The sequence below is a fragment of the Micromys minutus genome (genome assembly GCF_963924665.1).
Source record: "Micromys minutus genome assembly, chromosome: 28".
NCBI lineage: Eukaryota > Metazoa > Chordata > Mammalia > Rodentia > Muridae > Micromys > Micromys minutus.
In genome coordinates, this window is record NC_137963.1 from 16658201 (window position 1) to 16682176 (window position 23976).

Sequence of the window (23976 nt, forward strand, 5' to 3'; positions counted from 1 at the left end):
GCCAATCTGAACTAGACAGCAAGACCCTGTCTCAACCCCCCCCCCAAATAAAAACCCCACACTATAAACGTCTGAATGGAGTAATAGAAATTGGCACAACTCATAGCCCTAGAATTACATTAGATCTTAAAACTAAAGAAGGAGATCTATTTGTACTAATGGTGAGGTTTATAAAATGCTGAAATAGAAATAATCCTTTGAAAGAACTTTTATAGTAAGATTTTACTCTCAGCAAGTGTGTGTGTGTGTATGTGTGTATGTGTGTGTGTGTGTGTGTGTGTAAATAAAGGAGTTTATGCTTGGGAACACCCAAACATAAATTAGGACTTTGTTCCAGTTACTCTGACATGAAGTGTTCTTTAATACATAAAGTATACCCTTTAAATAACCGACAGGAAGGAGGTTGTACAACACAGGCATCATGTTTGTTTTAAAAACTCCTTTGAATCTGGATACAAAGGCCAGACTGTTTTACCACGAAGGATGCCAAACTTCAAAGCCAAAGGGAAGAGGCTCTAACAAGGCCAAGTGTGTAGTTCTGAGTTCCTGCCGAGTCCTGATGCAGTGAGCATCCTCTGTGGATGCCACAGAGCGGGAAATCTTTACCGTGGAGCCATCACACAGTGTAGCCTATGGCTCCAGTCTCCTTCTGGGGCAGGAAAGGAGCTTGCCACCAAGCACTGCTCAACAAACGGCAGCGGCATGCCCTGTAACCGGGGAGATTCCAAATACAGTCCAGCTACCTTGTTTGTTGAATCACACACAGTCCCAAGCACACGCCATGTTACAGAGAGCCAAGGTCAAACATTAGAGATACAACTGCCAGGCACGGCAGCACATTTCCATAAGACCTGCCACCACCAGAAAGGCAGGGGCAGGAGGATCACTTACAATGCGAAGCTTCCTGACTCATATACCAAGTTCCAGGACAGTTAGGGCGACACATACAGACTCTGTCTCAAAATGTCAAATAAAACACAAAAATGAAATAACCACAATCCTGAGTGCTGGGGGGACATTCAAAAGGGTTGACGTTTTGTAGACATCTACAATGTCTATAGTTTACGGCAGAACCTGAGGTGAGAACTGTGTTCTAACCGTGAAGGGCTTGCTGTCACCTAAAGACGGGCTTACTCAGAAGTGGGGCTGCCATGAAGATCCAATTCTTTTCCTTTGAGGAAAATGGCTCCTTAGTGAGAACACAGGTCTGAGTCCCCCATGGCTTGCCTACTCTGCCATCCAGAGCTTGAAGGTTCTGTCGTATGAGCAGGTGGCTATGAGTTGCCCATCAGAAGAGATGTCTAGGCCCATCACTTTGCCCTCATGACCAGCTAGAGTCTTCAGTGGGGACCAGCCTGGGTGGGTCCAGATCTTGGCTGTGTTGTCATAGGCACCGGTGAGCAAAAAGTCCCCATGGATAGCTGCAGGAGACATAAAGCAAACATGAAGAACTCAAATATTCAGAAAGAGCTTAAGAAAAAAGACAAAGATCTGCCAAAACACATTATTTTGAAAGAAAGGTTATTTCTGCATTCAGATAAACCGACCACATGCATTCTATATTCCTAGGGGGCCTCCGAGATAAGACACAGACACGAGGAGACGTAACAGATGAAGGCTGTGTGGTTGCTCTTTCCCTAGTGGACAGCTTGTTCAGTGACATCAAGCATCTAGTAGGTGTCTGCCCATCCATGGAAGACAAAATGCAATGGAGCCTTCCCAGAAGTCTACCTCCAGAAGCAGGCTTTGCCATAGCGTTGTCTGTCTGGTACGGCAGAGGGAAGGACCTTGCAATTTGCTTCTTTAACAAGGCTCCACGTCTGAGTTAGTCTAATGCCCAGGACGTATTCCATGAAGCGAAAGGTTGGCTCATGTTAAGGCTGAGAACAAAAGAAAAGCTTACGCTCAAACTTGACACCAGTCACTAAGTTCTGATGGGCGGGGATGGTGTAGACACAGCGTCGCTGTCGAAGGTCCCACACTTTGCAGGTGTTGTCACCACTGCCAGTGGCAATGTGGTAGCTGTGGATCAGATGTATCATAGTTAGAAACAGAGAGCACTGTCTGACCAGGACCCTTCCCATTCACCGAGTCTGCTTTACCCATTAGGGGAGAAATTTATCCCGTAGATTTCCTTCAGGTGGCCTTCTAGGAACATAATGCAGCGTCCTGTGCGTAGGTCCCAAACTCGGCCAAATGCATCCAGCCCCCTGGTGAGACAATGTATGTATGAATATATGGAATCCAGTGTGACAAGGAAGTGGGGTCGCCTAAGAGGTGAGTCTATTAAGCTGCCCTCCCCTTGCTTTGTGGAGGAAGTCTTACCCAGTGCCAGCCAAAGAGCCATCTTGATGGAAGGCAATGTCATACACACCCATGCTGTGGCCTTCCTGGTGTAGGATCTCCTCTTGAGCCTCTAAATCCCATAAGCGCCACGAACGGTCATAACTTAAAAATAAATAAGAATAAATCTGCCAACTTAGCCGCAATCACACCAACAATCAACCAGCAGACTACGTATGGACCATGATGCGAACTATAACTAGCCCTAGCTCAGCTCAAGCTCCTCAACCAAACTAACAAGAAACGCCAGGCTGGAGAGGTGGCTGAGGTTAAGCTGACTGCTCTTCCAGAGGCCCTGAGCATGATTCCTAGCAACCACTTGGTGGCCCATAGCCATCTATAATGAAATCTGGTGCCCTCTTCTGGTGTGCAGGCACATATGCACACAGAACACTGTGTACTAAATTAAAAAAAAAAGAGAGAAACAAAGAGACGCCTTTTTGACGTGAACAATGCCTAGCCATCCGGGACTGTATGTTTCAGTGGACAGTTGGGAGAACTCCCTGGGTTGGGGCTCAATAGTAGGGAGGCCTTGCCTGGCATGTGCAGGGCCCTGGGCTCAGCCACAGCACAAACCACAGACAAACTGGAGGAAAGGCTGAAGACATGGCCCTGTCCCTCGTTCTGCTGCTTCACCCATCCCTCAGTGAACAGGCTGAAACCTGGGCCTAAGAGAATCCACAAGGACAGCAGACAGCAGATCTAGAAACAGACCCACACGTGTGCCATCAGAATGTTTTCATTAAAGGTGCTAAGGGAACTTTAACAAAAATCCTAAATGATGGTTGCAAACAGGCTTTGGTGGTGTAAACACAGAACAGATAAGCTCAGGAAGGGCAAAGCAACTAGGGCTCACACCAAAGGCGTGCAGATGTATAAGCATATAGCAAAACGCTTGCGTGCAAGACAGAACTTTTCTGTGCAGCCCTGACTGCTCTGAACTTGCTTTCTAGCCCAGGCTGGCCCTGAACTTGTGATCCTATTTCTTCAGCCTGGAGAGTGCTAGGGCTACAGGAGTGTGCCATCACATCCAGCGGAGGGAGACCAGTATAATGTGTAGCACACTCAGTAAGACATAAGAGTAAAACGCTCTGCCCACTGCATCACATGCCTTTATTCTGATCCTATCACTGGAGTCTGCGGAAGTTCTAACTCGATATCCTTGCTTTAGAAATTTACCTGAACACTGAAAAGGATTATCAAAACCAACAGGCTTGCACACACTGGACAGTAACAGATGGCTTACCAGGTTGTGCCCAGGAAACGCCCCGACGGATGCCACATTACCCGTGCCACACGTACTGTATGACCTTCAATATCTGCCACTGGCTCATCGCTGGAAGGAACCAAACATACGGCATTAAAACACCGTGAGAGCTGCGAGGACGCCCACTGAGTTTATCTGCTGCTGCAGACCTACCCGCTCTAGTCCGTGTGCAGGCATGACCACATGCTTGCTACACCGAGCACAGAGGACAGACAGCACTCCGCACAGGCTCCGTGCTAACGAGTAACTGTCCTTGCAGTGGGCTACAATCTGAGGGCAACAACAATTTAAGCTGCTTGCTAAGGTCCTGTGACCACAGGGCACAGTGATCACTTCTCATTTCGGCTAGTTCACAAATTCTCCCTCTAGGACGAGAGAAAAAGCTCTTCAGATTTCTGAGCAAGACTGCCACTGCCTCAAAGCAGGGCTTGGATTCAAAAAAGAAGACAGACTTTGGTAGAGGTATGGATACAGAAGTGGGTTCCAGATAATCATTCTCAATCCTAAACCTGTTCAAAGACCCAAACAAAAAAATGGATCCTAGGCTAGTGACTCAGTGTCCTCTGGTCGCCATTAGTCTGTTACCTAGCAACGACAGACAGACTTAAACAGCAGAGAGAGGAAGTAAACATGAGCCTAAAGAGAGCAATTAGAAGGGAGGGCTGTCAAGAGCTCACAGACCCAACTAGTGCCCACGGGGAGAAGCACTGCTAAGCACTTCAGAAGCCAATTAAAACTTGCTCTGCTAGGGGCGGAGACTATCTGGCAAAGACTACAGATGCTAATTAGTCTCTTAGAAAATTCTGCAATAAAAAAACCTTCCTATGCTTTCCCTAGGAAAGGAAAATGAACATTCAAATATCTTTTAGGTAACAATATGATTTCAAAATTGAGTAGACTAGTAAAAACACCTACCTGAAGAAAGAAAATGTGCTGTAGTTGGGAAATACATCCTAGGTAGAGGACGGCACCAGTGGCCTCACTGCCAGACAGAGCCTCTCTTCCCTGTCAGAGAGGCCGCTGAGATGATCACCTTTAGCCTATTCACAAAACAGTGCATTTCTCCAATGCTGACCTACCATGGAGGTTAAACTGAGTTGTTTTAGAATAACGGGAGCTGGAAATCAGCAACTACTATGCTAAAGGCAAAAACTGAGTGCCAAAGTCATCAAGGAAGACAAAAAAGTCTCAGCACGCCTTCTTTGGAGAAGAAGGATCTAAAAAAAGATGTCCTCTATTTTCAGTGAGTTCCCTGGACTCTTAGAGCATGTCTGGGATTAAATGTCACACTTTCAGGCCTGAAGGTTCAGTCAGCACCTGTCTGCTTTAGGGACGGCAGCACAGTCTGCAGAGCGGCAATAATCACCTGTCAAGACTCCAGAGCTTCACAGAACCGTCGGCAGCACAAGAGGCCAGGTTGACATCTTTTTGGTCCAATGAGATAGTGGATTTGGGATGGAATACAATTGCTCCGACATTGGTGTTATGGCCTACAGAAATACAGGAGATCAAGTTAAAGGGCTCTCACCTCTTTGCAACCAATAAGCCAAGAAAAACTACTATGAACAACATGGAAAAGTACATATTAGGGAAAGCACATATGTGAACACAGCATTAAAATTCAGCTACTAAAAAACAACAATTATTTTTGAGACAGGAGCTCTCTGCAGTCCTGGCTAGTCTGGAACCAGGCTGGCTTCAAATTTAAAAAGATCTACCTACCACTGCCTCCTGAGTGCTGGGATTAAAGGTGTGTGCCACCAATCCCAGCAATTTATTTAAGATTTATTTTTTAAATTATGTGTATGTATGTATGTATGTGTGTATGTATGTATGTATGCATGTATGTATGCATGTATGTATGTATGTATATATGTATGTATGTGTGTGTGTATGTATAAGCGCAAGTGCCTATGGAGGTCACTGGATCCCCTGGAGCCAGAACTACAGGGAGCTGCGAGCTACCTGTTATGGGTGCTAGGAATTCAGCTTCAGGGTCTTTCTAAGAGCAGAACAATTTGTTTTTTAGTCACTGAACAAGCTCTTCAGCCCTTCCTCCCAAGTTGTTTGAAACAATCACTTTTTTTTTTTTAATTTAAGGAAAAAAAAAAGACAGAAACTGGCACAGTGGTTAACTCAAGCACTTGGGAGGCTGAGGCAGGAGGATACTGAATTGGAAGTCATACTGGGAAACAGAGTAGAGTAAATAAACCAAATCAAAATAAATGAAACACAAAATCTTGATGTCTTTTAATTTAGATGCTGTAAAAGCCAGAGTGTGGTTAGACAGACTGCATGGATGTGAGTGAAGTCATGATACTCTGGTGTTGAGGAGAGAACCACACAGTCATTCAAATACAAATGCAATGCATAGGCTGGAAGGATGGCTCAGTGGTTATAGACCTACTGCTCTTGCAGAGGACCGGAGTTGGTTCCCAGCACCCACATCAGCTGGCTCACAAATGCCTTTAACTCCAGCTCCAGGGGATCCGACACCCTCCTCTGTTGCTGGCATCATTTATGTACACGAGCGTGTGCACACTCACAGAAGCAATGCTGGATACTGCATCTGAGTGTCAATCCAAGTGTGAGCTCCCAACCAAGACTGGAACTCACCTCGAAGAGTGTGAAGGAGGCTGCAGTCAGGGACAGACCAGAGCTTGCAGAGCCCACTCCTATCAAACACAAAGGAAAGCATCTCAGCCAGGGTTGGTCTGGGAAGGAAAAGGCACCTTCGTAACATCATTAAAGGACAATTTTGTCTTGACCCTATATACTCGACAGAGGCCATCAGGAAACACAGAAGGCCCGTTGGAGAGCTGCAGCAGCTCCCAGGCCTCTTTCAGACTACCATGGACTGCAAGCTACGAGTCCATGCCCAGGCCAACTTGCAAGACAAAGGTTTTACCAATGGTACAGATAAGCACCAAGACTTCCAAAGATCGCCTGCACTGAGACCACAGAACTAAGGAAGAGAAGCTGAAGTAAGCTCAAAGCTACTTGGTCTATAAAGTTCCCATACAAGCTACTCCAGGAGACATTACAAGTCATGGATCCCTGGGACCTTTGCGACTAGTAAGAACTGCCAAACAGAAGCCATCAAAGCAAATGACCATGACAGAGCTCACAGGAAGCAGAGGAAGAGGGCAGAGGAAAAGATATCAGGGACAAAGATATCTTTTTTCTTCCTGAACCAATGCCCAATATAGGAAAATGTTACTGTAAAATAAAACTTACCAACAAGCTGTGGCTAGCATTTTAGAATTGGGGCTGAAGTGACAGTAAGAGATTGGTCGGTCATCTCCAATCTGACTGCAAAAATTATTCAAAGACTAAAAAGAAAACAAAAACAAGGTGATCATTAGAAAGTCAGTTTAAGACTTACTTAGCTTTTTCACTTTTGGGGGGAAAAGGAGAGTGGGGGAGAAGGTAGAGAAGGAGGTAACAAACTTTCAGAAATTTCAAAATTTACAAATAACAAAAAAAAAAGTTACAAAATAATAAAATTTCAAAAATCCCAAGACTTTTTGCTGTTGATAGAAGTCAGGGAAGCTGATGGAATAAAGAAATCAAGGCTTATCTGGAATGCCACTTGCTTACCACAGCCTCACTAACTTGTATGTCGGCTACATCAGACAAAACAGAGAAAAGCAAAGCACAGCTTGACCTATGGGGAGGGAGCAGTCAGGAGCAGAAATACTGGCCTCTGTGAGCCCAGAATGCTGTCACCATGGCCGACGGTGCCTCCCCCATCACAGACCCATCAAGCGGCATGTGTGGTAACTGCCTTTACCCTCCAGTGGGTGGGCCAAAAAGAGAAGCTAATAATTTAAGAGACATCTTAACACTGAAGAACATCTTACTCGGAGAGACTTGTGCAGCTCCTGCATCTGGGAGGTCCGGGTTGTCTCGGGGATCTCCTTGTGGAGACGGGCCTCCTCCAAGCGTTTCATTGCCCTGTGATCCATAAATGTCATCACTAAAGCAGTACCAACAATGGTCTGAACACTCTAATTCTCAAGTCTAATAAGCGCCATCAGCAAAGTGCCTATTCCCAGTCCCTGAAAGGACAGAATTCTTTCTCCCAGACCTTTGCTTACCTGGGGAGTGAGTAATTAGCAATCCACAACCTGGCCACCTTCAGGCTGTTTGGCCCTTCATGGTACCAGGTTTGCTGATACTGAGAAAGAAATAACAGAAGAAACACTGGGTCTGAAAAATGCCTCCCCTCTGCAACACTCACAAAGATGACGGCTGGTTCAGTAACATAACAAAGCAGGCACTCGCCCTTCTACCCTTTTTACTTAACTATGTGTGATGTGACTGTGGGGGAGGCACATATGAAAGCAGGTGCCATGGAAGTCAGAGGTCGGCATAGACTGCTCAGGGCGGGCACCGAACTTGGTTCTTCCTGTGCACTCTAAGGGCAGAGCATTTCTCCAGACTCCTCATTTTTTTCCTGACTTCTTAAAGTTTCTGGTTTCTTACTGAGTCACACCAAGAGTGCCATAGCTTGTTCCTGAATGGAGAACTTCCAACACTATCTCCAGTCACGTAAAAATGACCAGTTACTGCCATCAACCGGTCCCAAAGGCAGAGCCTACAGACCTCTCCTCATGCTACCAAAGCAGAGCGCTGGAAACAATGTTTTTCAATGTCTCCATAGTTTACCTCTTCTTTTGACTTCTTAGATTTTTCATCATCTTTTTTTGTCTTTTTTAAGGCATCAGTTCCAACCACTGAGAGAATATTTCTTAGTCTGTAACAAAAAAAAATCAGAAATCAGTATGGATGAGGTCTAGTAGGGCCCATCCCCTAGTGGAAAGAAGTGTCAAAATCCCTAAAAGCTTATAGCCACAGGGAGCAATGCACCTTAGCCACACTATGTTTGTTTCCCAAGTCTATACTCTTATGATAAAGTTTAATTCATAAATCAGCAAGGTGAAAGGTTAACAACAACAACAACAAAAAAAAAAAACCCTAGATTCTTATGTGAACAAGATCTGTCTTTCTTTCTTCGAAAACATCTTATTCTAGTGCATGCTGATAGGAAGGCAGCAAGGAAACAGCACACGCAGCGACAGACGGGTGGCGTGTAAATGAAAATCTGTAGTGTTTACTTCTGCCATGTTCCCAGTCAGTATTTTTGGGCTGCAGGTGACTCCTCTCAGACTCCTCCGTTCCCATAAGACTCAGGTGGGCAGCCGAGCCTTTGCAGTCTGTACCTGAGTGACTGTTCCATCCAGAGTTTCCATTCCAATCACTCTACTCCATTCAGGCCACTCAGGGCTACATGCTGAGACCCCATCTCAATAAAATAAGAATCTCAAGTCAGGGGCTGGAGAGATGGCTCAGTGGTTAGAGCACTGACTGCTCTTCCAGAGGGCCTGAGTTCAATTCCCAGCAACCACATGGTGGCTCACAACCATCTGTAATGGGATTTGATGCCTTCTTCTGGTGTGTGTGAAAACAGCTACAGTGTACTCATACAAAAAAACAAAACAAAACAAAACAAAACAAAAAAACCCAAAAACAAAACCACAAGTCAGGACAAGGCTATATATAGTCAAGACCCTGTCTTAAGTTAAAAATATATCTTAATAAAACACCCCCAATAACCTAGCATAGCCAACAAGCAACTTCACAGCAGAGAAGGAAAGGGCCTGACGGGAAGTCGACACCGTCTTCACAACCCATAAAACTAGAAGAACCTTGTAACTTTAAAGACAAACACAAGTAAAACTATTTATTAGGACACCTTTCTCTTCTTTCAGCAGGGCCCTCTCCAAAAAGTGTGATAGGTTCTCCCAAGGCGCGAAGGCAGGCCTTGACTTCCGAGTCATCAGTGGAAACATTGATCTGCCGGGCTCGCTTTCTCCTTTCAAACTCTGCCAAGACTTCTGCCTGCCGCTCACTGATGTGCTCCTCAATTTCAAACACTTCTCCTACGCAAATGACAGGTAACATGGAGGAAGGAAACAATTAGCCAATCAGAGTCTGTGTATCTAGATAGCTTTGTAAACTGGATGGAGGTGGCATATAGCGTGGAAGTGTGGGGCTTACAGAGACTTCAGCAAGATCGAAGGGTTCCTGCAATCAATAATCCCAAATCAAATCCAAAACAAATTCTAGCTTTGGCAGCTCCTGCTGGGCCGCACCATGACTCTTTGCTGCAGCCTTGGTTCTGAACGTGTGCAATTCTGCAATGCACTTACTGTCTGCCAGGCCACGAGACACTAAGGAACACACAGCCTCAAAGTGGCTCAGAGACTGTTACATGTGATAGATTGCAATGTCCTTAAGGTACGAAGTCTTTTGCTCTTATAGAGACATAATGGTTCAGTTATGAAGGGAAAGATTTAATTTCTTCACTATCATGCACCAAATAATGTTATCTTTGGATGATTCTGTGTTAAAATGTGTAAGTATTTAAAATTGCTGCTTGGCCACAATAAAAAAGAAAGATGTTGAGAGAAGCTCAGTGCGATAGGGTGTGCCTATAAGTTCTGCACAAAGATCAATGCCACCGGCTATACAGTGAGACTAAGGGCAGCCTAGGCTATAGACCTTGTCAGAGAGAAAGAACAAAAGGAAGGGCCAACAACAATTCACTATCTGAATTGCTGATTAGAAAGAGAGAGAAAAAAAAAAAAATCAAAGTACTATGAAAACATTTGAAAGGACCTGACTTGCAATATTAAAATTTCAGGCAATATTTAATTCTCAATTAATAAACAAGTATGTCCATCTTATTCACACTGAAATTTGCTTTGGTCTTTAAAACTTGAAAAGTTGTAAGCACACTCCCATTGAACCCTTCTAATCTATCTTAGCATAACTTAATTGTCAGCTTATTAAATGATAGCAAACACGGAAACCCAAGTGATGCTTTAAATCGAGAGCAGGATAGCAGGGCCACCTCTTTCATTTATTTCATCAACACTGCATGAAGCTTGGGACATTTCATATTTGGAAAGCCCAACAGAAGTGTTTGTTGCCTATCACCTGCTATCTGCTAAAACAGAGCATTCACACACATTAACTACTGAGGGGAAATCATGTCCAGCACAACAGGATTCCTTTGACAGCAAGGTAAGGCTTTTTGCATACTACAGCAACTAGTTTTGAAGCCCACAACAAACACACTCGTATTGGAAAGAGAATAGGCTTGCAGACACTTCAGAATAGTGTAAGTGTGTAGAAAAAAAACTGTGACCTTTTCTAAACGCTCATAGTAACTTAGTGAAATTAGCCAGGTAGTGGTGGCACACGCTTTTAATCCCAGTGTTCTGGAGACAGTGGCAGGTGAACCACTGACCTTGAGGCCAGCTTGGCTTAAGGCTACACAGAAAAACCTTGTCTTGAAAACCAGAAACAAGAACGCAAACATAAACAAACAAAAACCTAGAAAAGTAAAGGAGAGAATCCTAGAAAATTAGACATCAATGTTAGAACTATGTTACATCTCCCAAAGACAAATAACACCCGATGAACCCAAACCCAAATATCCACTGAAGAAGTCTGCAGAGATAACAAGTAATTTGTGTAAGGAACTGAAGAATGAAAGTAAGAAAACTACTCACTGGGTGATGCCAAGTAGGCAAAGGAGATTCAATAATAAAAACAGAAGGGTAAGGTTGCATGTATGTGTATGTGGAAGTTAGTATGTCTTTCCAACATTCTGAGTAGGTACCCCCCACATCCAGTTAAAAGAAAGAAAGAAAAGAAAGAAAGAAAGAAAAGAAAGAAAGAAAAACAGCCAGCAACAAACATAGGTTTTGAGGGCCCATCTCAAGTCCTAAAGCACAGAAAAGCCTTTGGCACCAGAAGTAGCTCCTCAGAACAATAGAAGGTTTTGACCCTATAAACTTAATATTATGTGGTTTGGGAAGGTATTCATCAGAATATTAAATCATCAAAGGTGCATGATAGTGTATACCTGATTCTAGTACCAGGAAGGAGGCAGGAGGAGTGTGAGGTCAAAGGCAAGAGACTAGGGGAAAGATGGGAATGTGTAGTTCAGTGGTAAAACAGTTGCCTAGCATGCAAAAAACCCTGGGTTGGATTCCCAACACTGTTAAAAAAGAAAAAAAAATGTGTGTGTGTATAATTTGCAGTTTGCATCTTACCAGATGTTATATTAATATTTCCTGCTTCAATTCCAGCTTTGAGTCCTTCTTTCCCCAAAATCCCAGACTCTCCTTTGGCCAAGCGTTCCCGCTCTTTCTCTTCCAAGCTTCCATAATAGATGTGTGGTTTCTTCACAACAGGAGCAACTAAATCGTCAGGCGCTTTAGTTTTAGTTGTCTGTTAAATCAAAGACCCCGATTAAGATTTAGTCCTAGCAAACCATGCTTCCCAAAAGAATGAAACTAATGCTTCTCAAAACTAGAGGACGAAGTCGAAACGGACTTTTCGCAAGTTCAGCTTCTCGTTGTTTGGCATACAAATACAACTAGTCAATTTCTGTCTGAGGTGTCTTGGTTTGTTTTGGGGTCCATTACTTTAATCTGTTGGGAATGCAATCTCCGGTTTAACGAAAATAACATCTCACCACTGGGAAAATACAAAGAACAACCTAAACAAGCGGGGCGGTCTTAGGTGCACCAAGTCAATGTTACTGGAATACACAATTCAAGTACTTTCAGAGCCAATTAGAAGTTGGGAGGCCTCGTCATAGTAAGAGTCGTACACCTTAAGTCAAGACACAACCCGATTTGGAGTTTTGGAGCACCAGAAAAAGTGCTCTTCGGTGCTCAGGGTTTAAGTAAGAGCAGTGCAAAAATCAGGAAAGGCTGCTAAGGTCCACACCACGGTCCCTCAGCCTTCCTCCTCCGCCGCCCTGACCCGTAAGGTAACGGGGAGACCCCGCTTTCTCTGGGAGAAGATAGGCCTTGAGCTGAGATCCGTAGCTCCGTACCGTGGAGGAGGCTCGTGAGGAGGCCATGCCGGGCTCCGGAGCCGCGAGGCTCTAGCCAAATCCGCGTTCTGCTTTTCAGACCGGGAACCGCGCGCCTAGCAAAGCGGAAGTGCGTCACTAGCCGGAAACGTATCAGGAACGTACTCTGTGCTCTAGGAGTCGCGAAGTATCTTGGGAGTGGTAGTTGCTAAGTGTCGGCTGTCATCGACGGGTGTGGCCTTACAGAGCGACACAACCTCGCGGGAGAAGAGGCGCGTGGGAAAAGAGGCGCAGAGCAGCCTGGGAAGTGTAGTTCGGGCTACGCAGCAATGGAGTCATGGTGGGAGTTGAGGATCTGGGAAGCTTCAGAGGCCTGAAAAGAGGTAGGTTTGCGGATCGTAACTCTTATCTGAAACAAACCGAGGGTCTCTGCTCTCCTTCGGGAGGCTTCCGCCATTTCGAAGCCGAGGCCTGTGCTGCCATGGAAATCTCTCCCTAGACTTCTGCAGCCGTGGAGCTGGGAAAGAGGACTGTTGTCCACGACGGAAGTCCTCCGGGGGCCCCTCGTAACTGGGTGGATACGTAGTGAATTTGCGCTTCAAGAAGTCATTAAACTCGAAGAGCCTTCTAAGGCTAAAATTGAGATGTGGTGCAGGAACTGCGGCCTACTTTGATGTTGGCTTACTTGTCTACAGCCTGTTCTTTTTATGTGTTCTTTGAAATAAAGGGTCCAGGGAGGCGCCAGATAAAGTTCATACTAGCAGCTATAGCTCCACTGATTGCTAGGCCATCAGAGATAAGTTTTTTTTTTTTTTAATTCTTGTATGAGAGTTGCGGGGATTACCAAAATATTCGCGTTTGCCGAGCTGAACAGACTCCCACTCTTGAGCCTCTTCTCCAAACAACTCCAATTAGAAGAGCACTTCCTTTTCCAGGGCTTACTAAATGCCAGGTTACGCGCAAGGAGCTTATTCTATCTTAGTTATTTAAGTCACGGGACAGACAACAAGAGTAAAGATCAGGAAATAAATTCCGGTGAGAAAAGGTAAATCCGTCGTTCTGGAGCCGTAGTGTAGTAGGATTAGTAATGTGGCGGGCGGGTGGACAGCCGCACTTTTAACCCGTGCTCACTGTTGCTCTCTAGCGGTGAGGCTTTTTTCAGTTCATACGCAAGTAGGGAACTTTTTTCTAAATATTTCTTCCTTTTCCCTTTGGAGCTGACTTCCATTTCTCCACTTAGGGAATCTGGTAGAAGGTCGTATCTGGTAGAATAAAGCAGTTTGAGTTGCCACGTGCCAGTGTTTTCTGTTGATTATATCTCCCCTTGATGTGATATAATGTGACATTCCTGAGAGGTGTAAATGTTTCGTATACATCATAGTCTTTCGTTTCATTCTGAAATCATGCAATAATAATTTATATGAATACTTTCATGTGGATCATTATCACTTAATTTTTTATTCTAGTGGTCTATATGCAACTTTTATTTTTATTTTATTTTTTTAAGAGAGGGTTTCTCTGTGTAGCCCTGGCTGTCCTGGAACATGTTCTGTACACCAGGCTGACCTCATACTTTTAGGGATTCCCCCTGCCTCTGCCTTCAGAGGGCTGGGATTAAAGGTGTGTGCCATTTCCACCTGGCTTCTGAATTTGTTAACTAAACACTTTGCTTCAGTTTTATAAAGCTGGAATAGTTTTTCAAGCTTCCCAAGGCTTCTGCATTAAAGTAATGTACAGAATGGAATGTGGGATGGTTCAGTCATAAAGGAGCCTGTGCTAAGTGTGATGCCCCACATGGTGGACGGAGAGATCTGACTCCCACACCTTGTCCCCTGTCCTCTTGCTTGTGCTCTGTGCTTTCACCCACACCCGGCAGATGATTAACTCCGGTAAACATTTTTTTTTTAAGAGGCAAAAATTTTTAGTTACTAAAGTGAGAATAAAACACCAATTATGGAAGAGTCTAGAACTTAAGAAAAGTTAGTTTCACTTTTATCTATCTATCTATCTATCTATCTATCTATCTATCTATCTATCTATCTATATATCTATCTATTTATTTATGGCTCAGTTTACTCCAAAACTTAGTTTGTTGTGGATACTGCGGAGGATATAAAGACTGTACCTTCAGCAGATACTAAGGTCATTATTTTTTTTTTTTTTTACCTTTGATTGATTCTTTGTGAATGTCACATTATGCACCCCAGTCCTACTCATCTCCCTGTCCCTTCCTATCTGCCCTTGCAACCTCCCTCCTACCAAGAAAATGGGATAGAAGAAGCAGAAACGTGGCATGGAATCTGCAGTGTGTCGCGGTGTCTCCTCATGCACTGTGGCCGTTTGTCCACACATCTAAACTTGGAAATGGTCATTCATTTCAATGAGTCACGGGTCCGTTTCCAGTTCTCTGGCTTCTGCTACACTATCCATACTGGGTCCTCACTAGGACTCCTCTCAGAAATCACGCTGTTGTCCTGTGTCACGGAGATCCAATCCTGCAGCTTTGGATTTGCCCATTTGAGAGCTCGAGCAGATTGTAGATGGGGCAGATCTTGGGATGGGCCACGTCAAAGCCCTGGGTTTGGGTCTGGAGCTTTGCTGAGTTGGTCAGCCCATCTGTACCTGCAGCACCAGGGCAGACTCCAACACTGCCCCAGCTAGTTCACCCAGTGCCACAGCCAGTGAGGGGTAGGGTCAGCTCTCCTGTCCTCATGTCCTCAGGGACTGCATCCCCCACACTTTGTCACAGGGGCCAGCGCTACTGCTGCCCAGGTGAGCTGCAGGGCCCCACTTAATGCTGCCAGCTTAAGTTTTTGTTGTGAAACAAACTCAAGCATTCATTGGCCACATGAAATGATTTTGAACCTCTCTGGCCTTAAGTCTTCATGCCTACCCTTCAAATTCACTAAGGCACCTTTTCCCACAGGGAATTGAGATCCCTGGCTACTCCTGTGCAGCCCAGCCTAGGCTACACACTTATGCAGTGCTGGTGAAGGACCCTCAGAATTCGGCTTTTACGCTAGCTTCACATGCTCTGTTTTCCCCACAGATTTTGACAGTGACTTTAAACTCCTATAGCTCAGCACAGGAAGCATCTGATTAGTGAATTATTTACCCATTTAGGGCCGGCGTAGATCCTGTGGATAATCTTGTGAATTGGTAAGTTTAGTTTTTGTGAGATTTAAGCCAGCTGGTGGTTATAATATCCAGGAATGGTCACAGTCTCTGGTGTTTATAGAAAGCAGATTGACTTGTCTACTTTTCCTGACCACATTGAATTTAGATGAGATAGCTAACTGTTTTCCTTGTTTCCTTTGTGTGTGCATATGTGAGATGTGTGTGTGTGTTGTGTGTGTGTGTGTGTGTGTACTGTGTGAGTGTGGCATGTATATATGAGTATATATCTTGAGGCAAGAGGATGTTTGCTGGGTGTCCTGCTCAGCGCTTTTCTTTACTCCTGGAGACAGGATATCTCACTGAATCCCCCAAACTCAATCTTACATTCTTTCATAGTTCAGACCCCATAAGACCAAGCTTTTTTTTTTTCAAGGTAGCCTAGGATGGCCTTGAACTCACAGAGATCCACCTGCTTCTGCCTCCGAAGTGCTGGGATTAAAGGGTTGTGCCACTGCCCAGCTATGGCTGGCTTTTATGTGGGTGTTGGGGATTTGAAGTCAGCTCAGCATGCAAGGGCAGGAAGTGCTCTTGCTTAACCATCTCCCTAGTTCCTTTGCTCCTTTTGTTTCTTGCCTGATTCTGTTTTTGTTTGTTTTGAGACAGGGACTCCCTATGTTTCTTTGGCGGGCTCCAACTCCCCGGCTCAAGTGACCCCAAGAAGTTGTGACTTTCCTCATGTGTCACTGTCCTCAGCTTGTTTCTTTTACCGAGTGTGTCTTTTGGAGGTTATTGGAGAGCAAGATTAAGGTGATGGCTGGGTGTCTTGCTTGGGAGCCCACAGCTGGAAGGGTCTTGGGTCTGAGATTGGGGGCCAAGCTTGGTTTCTAACCTAAGAACTTTGGACAGAGAATCATCTCTGTGCGGCTCCGTCAGTGGTGTCCCCCAGGCTTTGAATAAAGCATTCCAAAAAGTGTTAAAAAGGAAAAAAAAAAAAAAGGCGGGGAGGGGAGAACTGATGGCAACTTGCTGGGTTTTTAAATTTTTCATTTTAAACTTTGTGTATGTAAGGGCTGGAGAGATGGCTCAGCGGTTAAGAGCACTGACTGCTCTTCCAGAGGTCCTGAGTTCAATTCCCAGCACCCACATGGTGGCTCACAACCATCTGTAATGGGATCCGATGCCCTCTTCTGGTGTGTCTGAAGATAGAGAGTGTACTCATATAAATAAAATGAATCTTAGAAAAAAAGCTTTTGAAGTCTGTGCACGGAATCTAAATTGAGGTTAATGCCCCATTCCTTTTATTGTTTATGTTTACAGATTCACCTGTTTGTTGCTGAGATCCAGCAGCTTCTCCTCTCCTGCCATTTTAACAGCCCCTAGCTCACTGGATCTGGGCCCTCTGCAGGCCTGGCTGATGTCAATATGCTGCGACGGAAACCCACTCGCCTGGAGCTCAAGCTCGACGACATCGAGGAGTTTGAGAGCATTCGAAAGGATCTGGAGGTAAGAACTAAGTGTCTGATTCTCGGGGTATTTCAGGTCGTGATTCCCTTCTGGAGCTCAGACTCCACCAGCAGCTTGTTTAAAACCCACGTGGCTGCTTTACAGACAACCTCAAAACAAAGCTGAACTTCTGGTCACTGTTGCAGCAAAGAAGTAAGGACCTAGTGGCCCAAAACAGTAGAAAATGATCCTTTTACAGTTATTTTCTAATAGTACTACTTACTAATTTTTTCATATATTCTGGTCATGTTGCCCCATCCTCCATTCCTCCCAGGTCCTCCTAACCTCCTTACCCACCTAACTTTATGTCCTTTCTCTTTCTCTCAAAAACAATACAAAAACAAATCCCCCAAAAACAAGACACACAAAGTCCACAAACGTGCCATTGAGTTAGTTCTTTCTTGCATTGGCCACGGAGCCTGCTCAGGAGTGTGGCTGATAGATCCGGTGACATGGGAGATAGTGGAGAGGGCAGATACTCCTTCTGACAGTGCTGTAACTTGCAGGTTATGGCAGGTGAGACCCTGTCTGGCGTGAACCTCTGCAGGCTTTGTCTGTGTCGCCACAGTCTCCGTGCTCATACGTACACCAGTTCTTTTGTGTGTGGATGATGCTGTTTCCTTGGGGGTCATCCTTTACCTCTGGGCCTCACATCTTTCTGCCTTCTCTTCCACATAGATCCCTGAGCCTCGAGGGGAGGACTTTGATGAAGAGATTCCAGTTAGGACTGGGTGCTCCAAAGTCTCCATCTACACACTGTCCGCTTGTGGGTCTCTGTGCTGATTCTCATCTAGTGCAGGAAGAAGCTTCTCTGATAGGGCTGAGCAAGACACTGACCTGTGGCTGTGGCAATATGTTGTCGTTTTACTGCTCTGCTCCTTTAGCAGGATTATCATAGGTTTTCCCTAGGCCTGTGGCCCATCTAGTTTCAGGTTTGGGCATCCTAGACAAACACTACCAACTGAGCAACATCCCTGCCTGTTAGCGTAACTTGAAGTCACCATTATTTTTCTCCTTAATGCTGGAGATCAGTGTAGGACCTTGTGCATGTTAGACAGAAAACTGACTGAACATTCACCCGAAAATGGTATTTTTAAAATGTTACTAAATTGCTTTCAGTTACTAATATGACCCAGCCAGCCCCCGCAATGATAGAGGCGGAGCCCTGTGGATTGTGTAATTGGCTTTAGCACAGTTAATAGGCAAATTACCCTTAATCTATTTTTTTATGTGCTAGACTGTTATGCTCAGCTGTGGGTTCCCAAGTTCTTGCTGTTTGGGTCTCCTCTGGGTTACTTCTCCATCAGCCTGTGCTGGGAACTTCACTCGGCTGCATGCTCCTGGTCCATCACGCCTAATAGAGACCTCCTGGTCTGTCTTCTTTCTCCTCTCTCTCTTTCATTTTCCCCTCTCCCTTACCTGCTTTCTCTCTTTTTTTTCTCCTTGTGGTCCTTACCTGTTACCCCTAGCCCAGCAACCTGAACCCTGGCTACCTTTATTCTCTCCAGTAATTGGCTGGAGCTACTTCTATCTAACCAATAGCTTTAAATTGGGGAGTGAGGTTTATCCAACATCATTTGGTATACATGAGAATCTTTGGGGGCAACCAGATCTTGGGGGCCACTATTTAGCATTTGAATACGTAGCAGCACCAGACAGTCCCTACACTCATCTGTTCCTTTCGGTCATTTGGTTGTTTATTGTAAAATGTTTTATATTAGGAACTTTGATTACACAAGTCATATCCATGTTCTTCACCATTGAATTTCTGGAATCTAGCCTGCAGTAGAGCTATCTTTATACTTCTTGTTTGAGACAGGATCTCACTGTCTGGGACCTGTTATGTAAGTCAGGCTGGCCTTGAACTTGAACATTTGCCTCCGCTTCCTGAGTGGTAGAATTACAGGCACATATATGACACCACACCTTGCAGCTGTATTTTTTCTTTTTTTTTAAAAAGAGATCTATTATTTATTTTATGTGAGGACACTGTAGCTGTTTTCAGACTGACCAGAAGAGGGCATCAGATCCCATTACAGATGGTTGTGAGCCTCCATGTGGTTGCTGGGGATTGAACTCTGGACCTTCAGAAGGGTGGTCAGTGTTCTTAACCCTTCAGCCATCTCTCCAGCCCCGCTGTAATTTTTTCTGAGTCTGGCTTTGCCATATAATATTAGATATCCATTAATAAGAACAAATTCTTTGGAGGCAGAGGTAGACCGATCTTTGTGATGGTCTACAGAGCAAGTTCTAGGACAACTAGGGCCACACACAGAAACAAACACAAAAACCAACCAAACAAACAAACAAAAAAACAAAAACAAAAAAAAAAAAAAAAAAAAGAAGAAGAAGAAAAAGGAAAGAAAGAAAGAAAGATTCTTTTACACCTTCAAGATGAAGTCCAGATTCCTAAGCGTGGAACATGAGGTCCTTTATGCCTGGGTTCTTGCTCATCTTTCCACTTTATCTCCCACGTTACCTTGACTCTCAGTGCTGTACTGTCCCTTTGCCTGACGTCCCTTTGCCTGGCATGCCCTGGCCCTTCATCAGGCTCCTCATCTTGACTCGGCCCCTTCCCGTCCCCAGGGCTAAGTCACCTCCTGTGCTGAACTCTTCTCGGTGCCACCACTCTCTCCTGTAACCATTCGGTGGCGTGTTCTTCATCTGGGCAGGAAGCTCCTTAAAGGCAGGGTTACTATACTAAGCTCTGGACTCTTCTTCGAGGGCTCCCCACAAGCCTGTCTGAGTTTGCTGGCTCTGGGAGTTCCTTTATATGACAGGAACTTTACATTTGCATAATACCCAGAATGTGATTGGCTTTACATCGTTGGTATGAAGATCAATAATGTAGGTTTCTCTTGCTCTTCTTCCCAGCAGCTGTAGTGTTCCCGAAGTCTAGTCAGGTTTTGCTGTGTATATGTGTGTGTGTGTGTATCAAACTTCCTGTCGCTCTCTACTTAGTCTACACTACAAAGAACTGACTTTAGGAAGTTCACCCCAAAAATCTTTATGAAAGCTACTTCAAAGAAGCATAGGAATCTCTGAGAATACTCAATTGCAATGAAATCATTTTAAGAAGTTTCATGCTGTGAACAACCACAGAGTGTTCCAGAATCTAGTTCCGGAGATGTAAACAAAGTTTAGTAAAAATGAAATAGGAAGGAGTAGAAGTGGAAAGGTGACTCAACAATTAAGAAAGAGTATTTGCTGCTCTCGCAAGGAGCCCGGATTCAGTTCCCAGTACACACTTGGTCACTCACAACCATCTGTAACTCCGGTTCCAGGGGTCCTGACACCCTCCTCTGGCCTCCCACAGTCACTGCATACACATGGAACAGATTCATACGTGTAGTCAAAACCTTCATTTTTTTTTAAGAGCCAGGCATATAAGTACACTTTATAATGTTAGTACTTTAGAGGCGCTGCCTGTTATTCAGTGACTCAGAGATAACTCTATTCGTTGGCATCATTTTGACATGGAAAAGGCGCCCTTTGAACAAGATGCACTCCACTGGGTAACTGGGAGGCTGTGGGGATGGATCTGGTGACCTTTCTGGCTTGGGAAGGAAACTTCGGATGTGCTGGAGTAACTTAGGTCATGGTGGCAACTTTGGTAGAAGCCAAACAGTGGCGCTAGAGCAGCAGAGGTTGTCATGGAGCAGGCTCTGGTGGCTGGATAGATTTGTAAACAGGATCAGGATGTGGACCCTAAGGTAGATACAGTACTGGTTGAGTATATTGTGGCTGCAGTGAAGGGAAGTTGGCACTGTTCTAATAACAGCAGTGGTGAAAACTATCATGGCTTTGGAAATCAGTCAAATTATAGGCCCAGGAAATAAGCAATTTTAATGAGGGAGCCTCAGGCAGGTGGTGGTGGGGATGTAGCATAATTCTTCTGGTTTTTTTTTTTTCCACTATGTAGCCCAGGCTGGCCTTGAACATGTAATAGTCCAGTACCATGAGTTCTGTTTGTTTTGGTTTTGGATACAGGATTTCTGTGTAGCCATGGCAGTTCTGGAATTCACTGTAGCCCAGGCTGGCCTCCATCTGTGAGATCTCCCCGCCTCTGCCTCTCTAGCACTGAGATTAAAGCCTACATGCCCGGCAGTAGCGGAGCGCTAAATAGAGCAGCCGCTTCCATTCGTAGGGAAGAGAGTGATCAGCAGAGCTATAGGGTTACTTAGGGACAGTCCAGCCAAATGCCTTAAAGAAAGTCTAGGAAACCAGCCACAGAGGGAGTAACACCCATAACAGGAAGGTGTCTGCGGTGTAAGCAGGAAGCCCTTCTTGTTAGGAGGTCCTTAGCCATAAGTTGCAACTGTTGACACAAGGTGGTGCCAGCTGGATTGTCATCAAGGTCATCTGTCTATTGTAGAGTTTTTTTCTTTCTTGGTGGTTTTTTTTTTTTTTTTGTTTTTGAAGCAGGGTTCTCTGTGTAGCCCTGGCTGTCCTGGAACTCACTTTATAAGTGGCTAGAGATCCATCTGCCTCCTGAGTATTGGGATTAAAGGTGTGCCATCCCCTCCTGGCTGTAGGTTTCCTTTTCATTGCATTAGATTTATCACTTGGTGGGCGGCAGCACTAGTAGTACCAGGAGGAAAGTTTAAAAACAAAATTGCAAAACAAACCCAAACCCAAAACAGGGACTGGGGTATGGTATGGTGGTTGATTACTTGCCTACCACTCAACTCCAATAGATAGATAATTAGTTTATAAAATTTAAAAGCCAGAAGGAAGCCCCCTCCACTCTGACCTATTGACAAGGGAGTATAATGCCTCCTTGAGTTATTGTAGTCAACACGGAGCCCGTCATACGGTTTTTTTGTTTGTTTGTTTTTCAGGCTGTGGGTTTTTGGTGGCTGCTAATCATGTCATTTTTCTCTTGTTCTCATTGATAGTAATTTGCTGAAACACCTTTCATTGCCCTATATCCGACATCTCCAATTGCGGGTTCCTGCTGGGCCTTTGTGCCATACTCTAATTCCTCGCACCCCCTTTTTGTCTTTGGCATTGTGGGCTTTCCCACTATAATCCGAGCACTCCATGCTATAGTGAATAGCTTACATGCCCGTTTGCCTTCTAGACTGTGGCATCCTGGAATGTAGGGTTATGTCTTCTAAGGCTGCATGCCTGTATCCTTCTTGTTACTGTGTAAGCTTGGGGTATCAGCTCCCTGTTTACTAGCCTTTAACGTTGTTCCTTACCCAGCATCTAGTATATGGTAAATTCTAACTAAACATTTGTTAACCGAAAGACTGTTGTGTTATATTCTAATTTCTTTTTATACTTCCAGGCCCGTAAGAAACAGAAGGAAGATGTGGAGGGTGTAGGAACCAGCGATGGAGAAGGAGGTGCTGGACTCAGCAGTGACCCCAAGAGCCGGGAACAAATGATTAATGATCGAATTGGTTATAAACCCCAACTCAAGACCAACAATCGCACATCTCAGTTTGGAAACTTTGAATTTTAGATACAATGACGACAGAAGTCCAAACCAGATTTAGAGAATTAAGTGTGAAACCAAGCAGAATGTTTTCTGTCTCCTGCAGGGAGACATTAACTTCTGTGTGAAATTATTGCCGTCCAACTTTTTGGATAGGCTGGAAGCCAAATTCTGGCTTGTTCCTGGAAAATTGGACGGCAGAAAGCTTACCTGATTTTTGTTTTTAACAATAAATATATTTTTGGAAAAAATGTGAGACGTCCTTAAAGGTAGCAGCACCGACAGGCGTCCTAAATCCCCAGCTCTGACAGGTGACCGCCATAAGTCACAGAAAGACCCCAGACCCAGAACACTTGCAGCTGATCCCCTGTGACTTGTTTATTCAGTATCTGGTGACTGCTGACCATCCTGTAAGCAGCAGAGATCGCAGATGAGTGCGCTCAGGCTGCAGATGAGCACTTGGGAGGCTGAAGTAGGAATCCCAAGAGTCGGAGGCTAGTCTGGGCTACAGAGCAAAATCCTGTCTCAAGTTGTCAAGCAAACAAATGAAACCAAGACAAAGACCCCTGCCCTCATGGAGACTGGATTCTAATGATCAAATTGTCAGAATCAAATCCACTTACAGAAAGGCTTTATACGGGGGGTGGGGGGGGCACAGCGGCTTTAACAGCGAGCGCCCCTCCATTCTTCACTTGGGACTCACAGTGAGCGACGTTCTGTTCTTCACTTGAGACTCTAAGAATGTCTGCACAGGAAGCATCTGAGAGCTGCTCTCGGTGCCTTTGCACCAGGCCGTTTTTTATCATAAGATTCAGGGGCAGAACCACCAGCTGTGGAAACCAGAACATCTGGAATCAAGTTTCAAAGAAACTCCTTAGCTGGGATTTACCCAGGATTTTGGATAGTTGATGAGCGACGTGAATGGGAAGGTAGAGGTGTGGGGGGTGTAGTTCCCTCTTCCTGCCCCAAGCTTTTCTACAAAACCTTTATTCCAGTTTTATCGATGACCCCTAAGTCCTGTTATCTTCCTGTCTTAGAAAACAATAAAACCCCCAAGACACAGGCTGTTCACAGACTTGTTATTGCAGCTTGCAAAGGCCTTACAGGGGGCAAGAAAAAGATCTGCCCGCTTCAGTCCTTCACTGAAACTCCCCAGTAAGGTTTCCCTTACTTAATGCCTTTGCACTTAAGCTGTCTGTCATGCAGAGGGCTGTTTAAGGCAGTGCTGAGTTTCTGATGAGTTTGCAGAAGTGAACCAGAGCTCAGCCAGGAAGAGGTGGGTATGGGGCAGTCTGTTTTCTAAGCCCATGCTTCTAAATGGCATACATCAGATACATTGCTTTCTTAGTTTTTTTTTCAGCTGAGGCTTCAAGAAAGTAATGTTTGTGTGTGGGGAGGGGTTGG

The 23976-nt window shown here is 44.8% G+C and overlaps 2 protein-coding genes across 3 annotated transcripts; one reads left to right on the top strand and one right to left on the bottom strand.

Annotated features, from left to right (window-relative positions):
* Window positions 1-363: 363 nt before the first annotated feature.
* PRPF4 (pre-mRNA splicing tri-snRNP complex factor PRPF4) lies at window positions 364-12627 on the bottom strand. Its single transcript, XM_080940202.1, has 14 exons — window positions 12531-12627; window positions 11740-11917; window positions 9369-9555; window positions 8282-8369; window positions 7711-7790; window positions 7474-7567; window positions 6848-6942; window positions 6227-6285; window positions 4977-5100; window positions 3590-3679; window positions 2326-2448; window positions 2103-2210; window positions 1904-2022; window positions 364-1421 (listed from the first exon to the last, which is right to left on the bottom strand). The coding sequence occupies exons 1-14, from the start codon at window positions 12555-12557 to the stop codon at window positions 1228-1230; spliced, it is 1566 nt and encodes a 521-aa protein (XP_080796328.1). The 5' UTR covers window positions 12558-12627; the 3' UTR covers window positions 364-1227.
* A 138-nt stretch (window positions 12628-12765) lies between these two features.
* On the top strand, window positions 12766-23634 carry CDC26 (cell division cycle 26). Of its 2 annotated transcripts, XM_080940212.1 has the most exons (4): window positions 12818-12892; window positions 16290-16433; window positions 16944-17129; window positions 22423-23634. In XM_080940212.1, exons 3-4 carry the CDS (start codon window positions 17049-17051, stop codon window positions 22597-22599), a joined length of 258 nt encoding a protein of 85 aa, XP_080796338.1. In that variant the 5' UTR covers window positions 12818-12892; window positions 16290-16433; window positions 16944-17048; the 3' UTR covers window positions 22600-23634. The 2 variants fall into 2 exon arrangements, with proteins under 2 accessions (XP_080796337.1, XP_080796338.1); XM_080940211.1 differs by lacking the exon at window positions 16290-16433 and having other exon boundaries at window positions 12766-12892.
* The last annotated feature ends 342 nt before the right edge of the window (window positions 23635-23976 follow it).

Coding starts and splice junctions, on each gene's coding strand:
- PRPF4 (XM_080940202.1), bottom strand. CDS start 12,557: ATGGCCTCCTCACGAGCCTCCTCCACG. Junction 2,211..2,325: donor GGCTCTTTGGCTGGCACTGG/GTAAGACTTCCT, acceptor TTGTCTCACCAG/GGGGCTGGATGCATTTGGCC. Junction 2,023..2,102: donor ATAAATTTCTCCCCTAATGG/GTAAAGCAGACT, acceptor TCTGATCCACAG/CTACCACATTGCCACTGGCA.
- CDC26 (XM_080940211.1), top strand. CDS start 17,049: ATGCTGCGACGGAAACCCACTCGCCTGGAGCTCAAGCTCGACGACATC. Junction 17,130..22,422: donor GCATTCGAAAGGATCTGGAG/GTAAGAACTAAG, acceptor TTATACTTCCAG/GCCCGTAAGAAACAGAAGGA.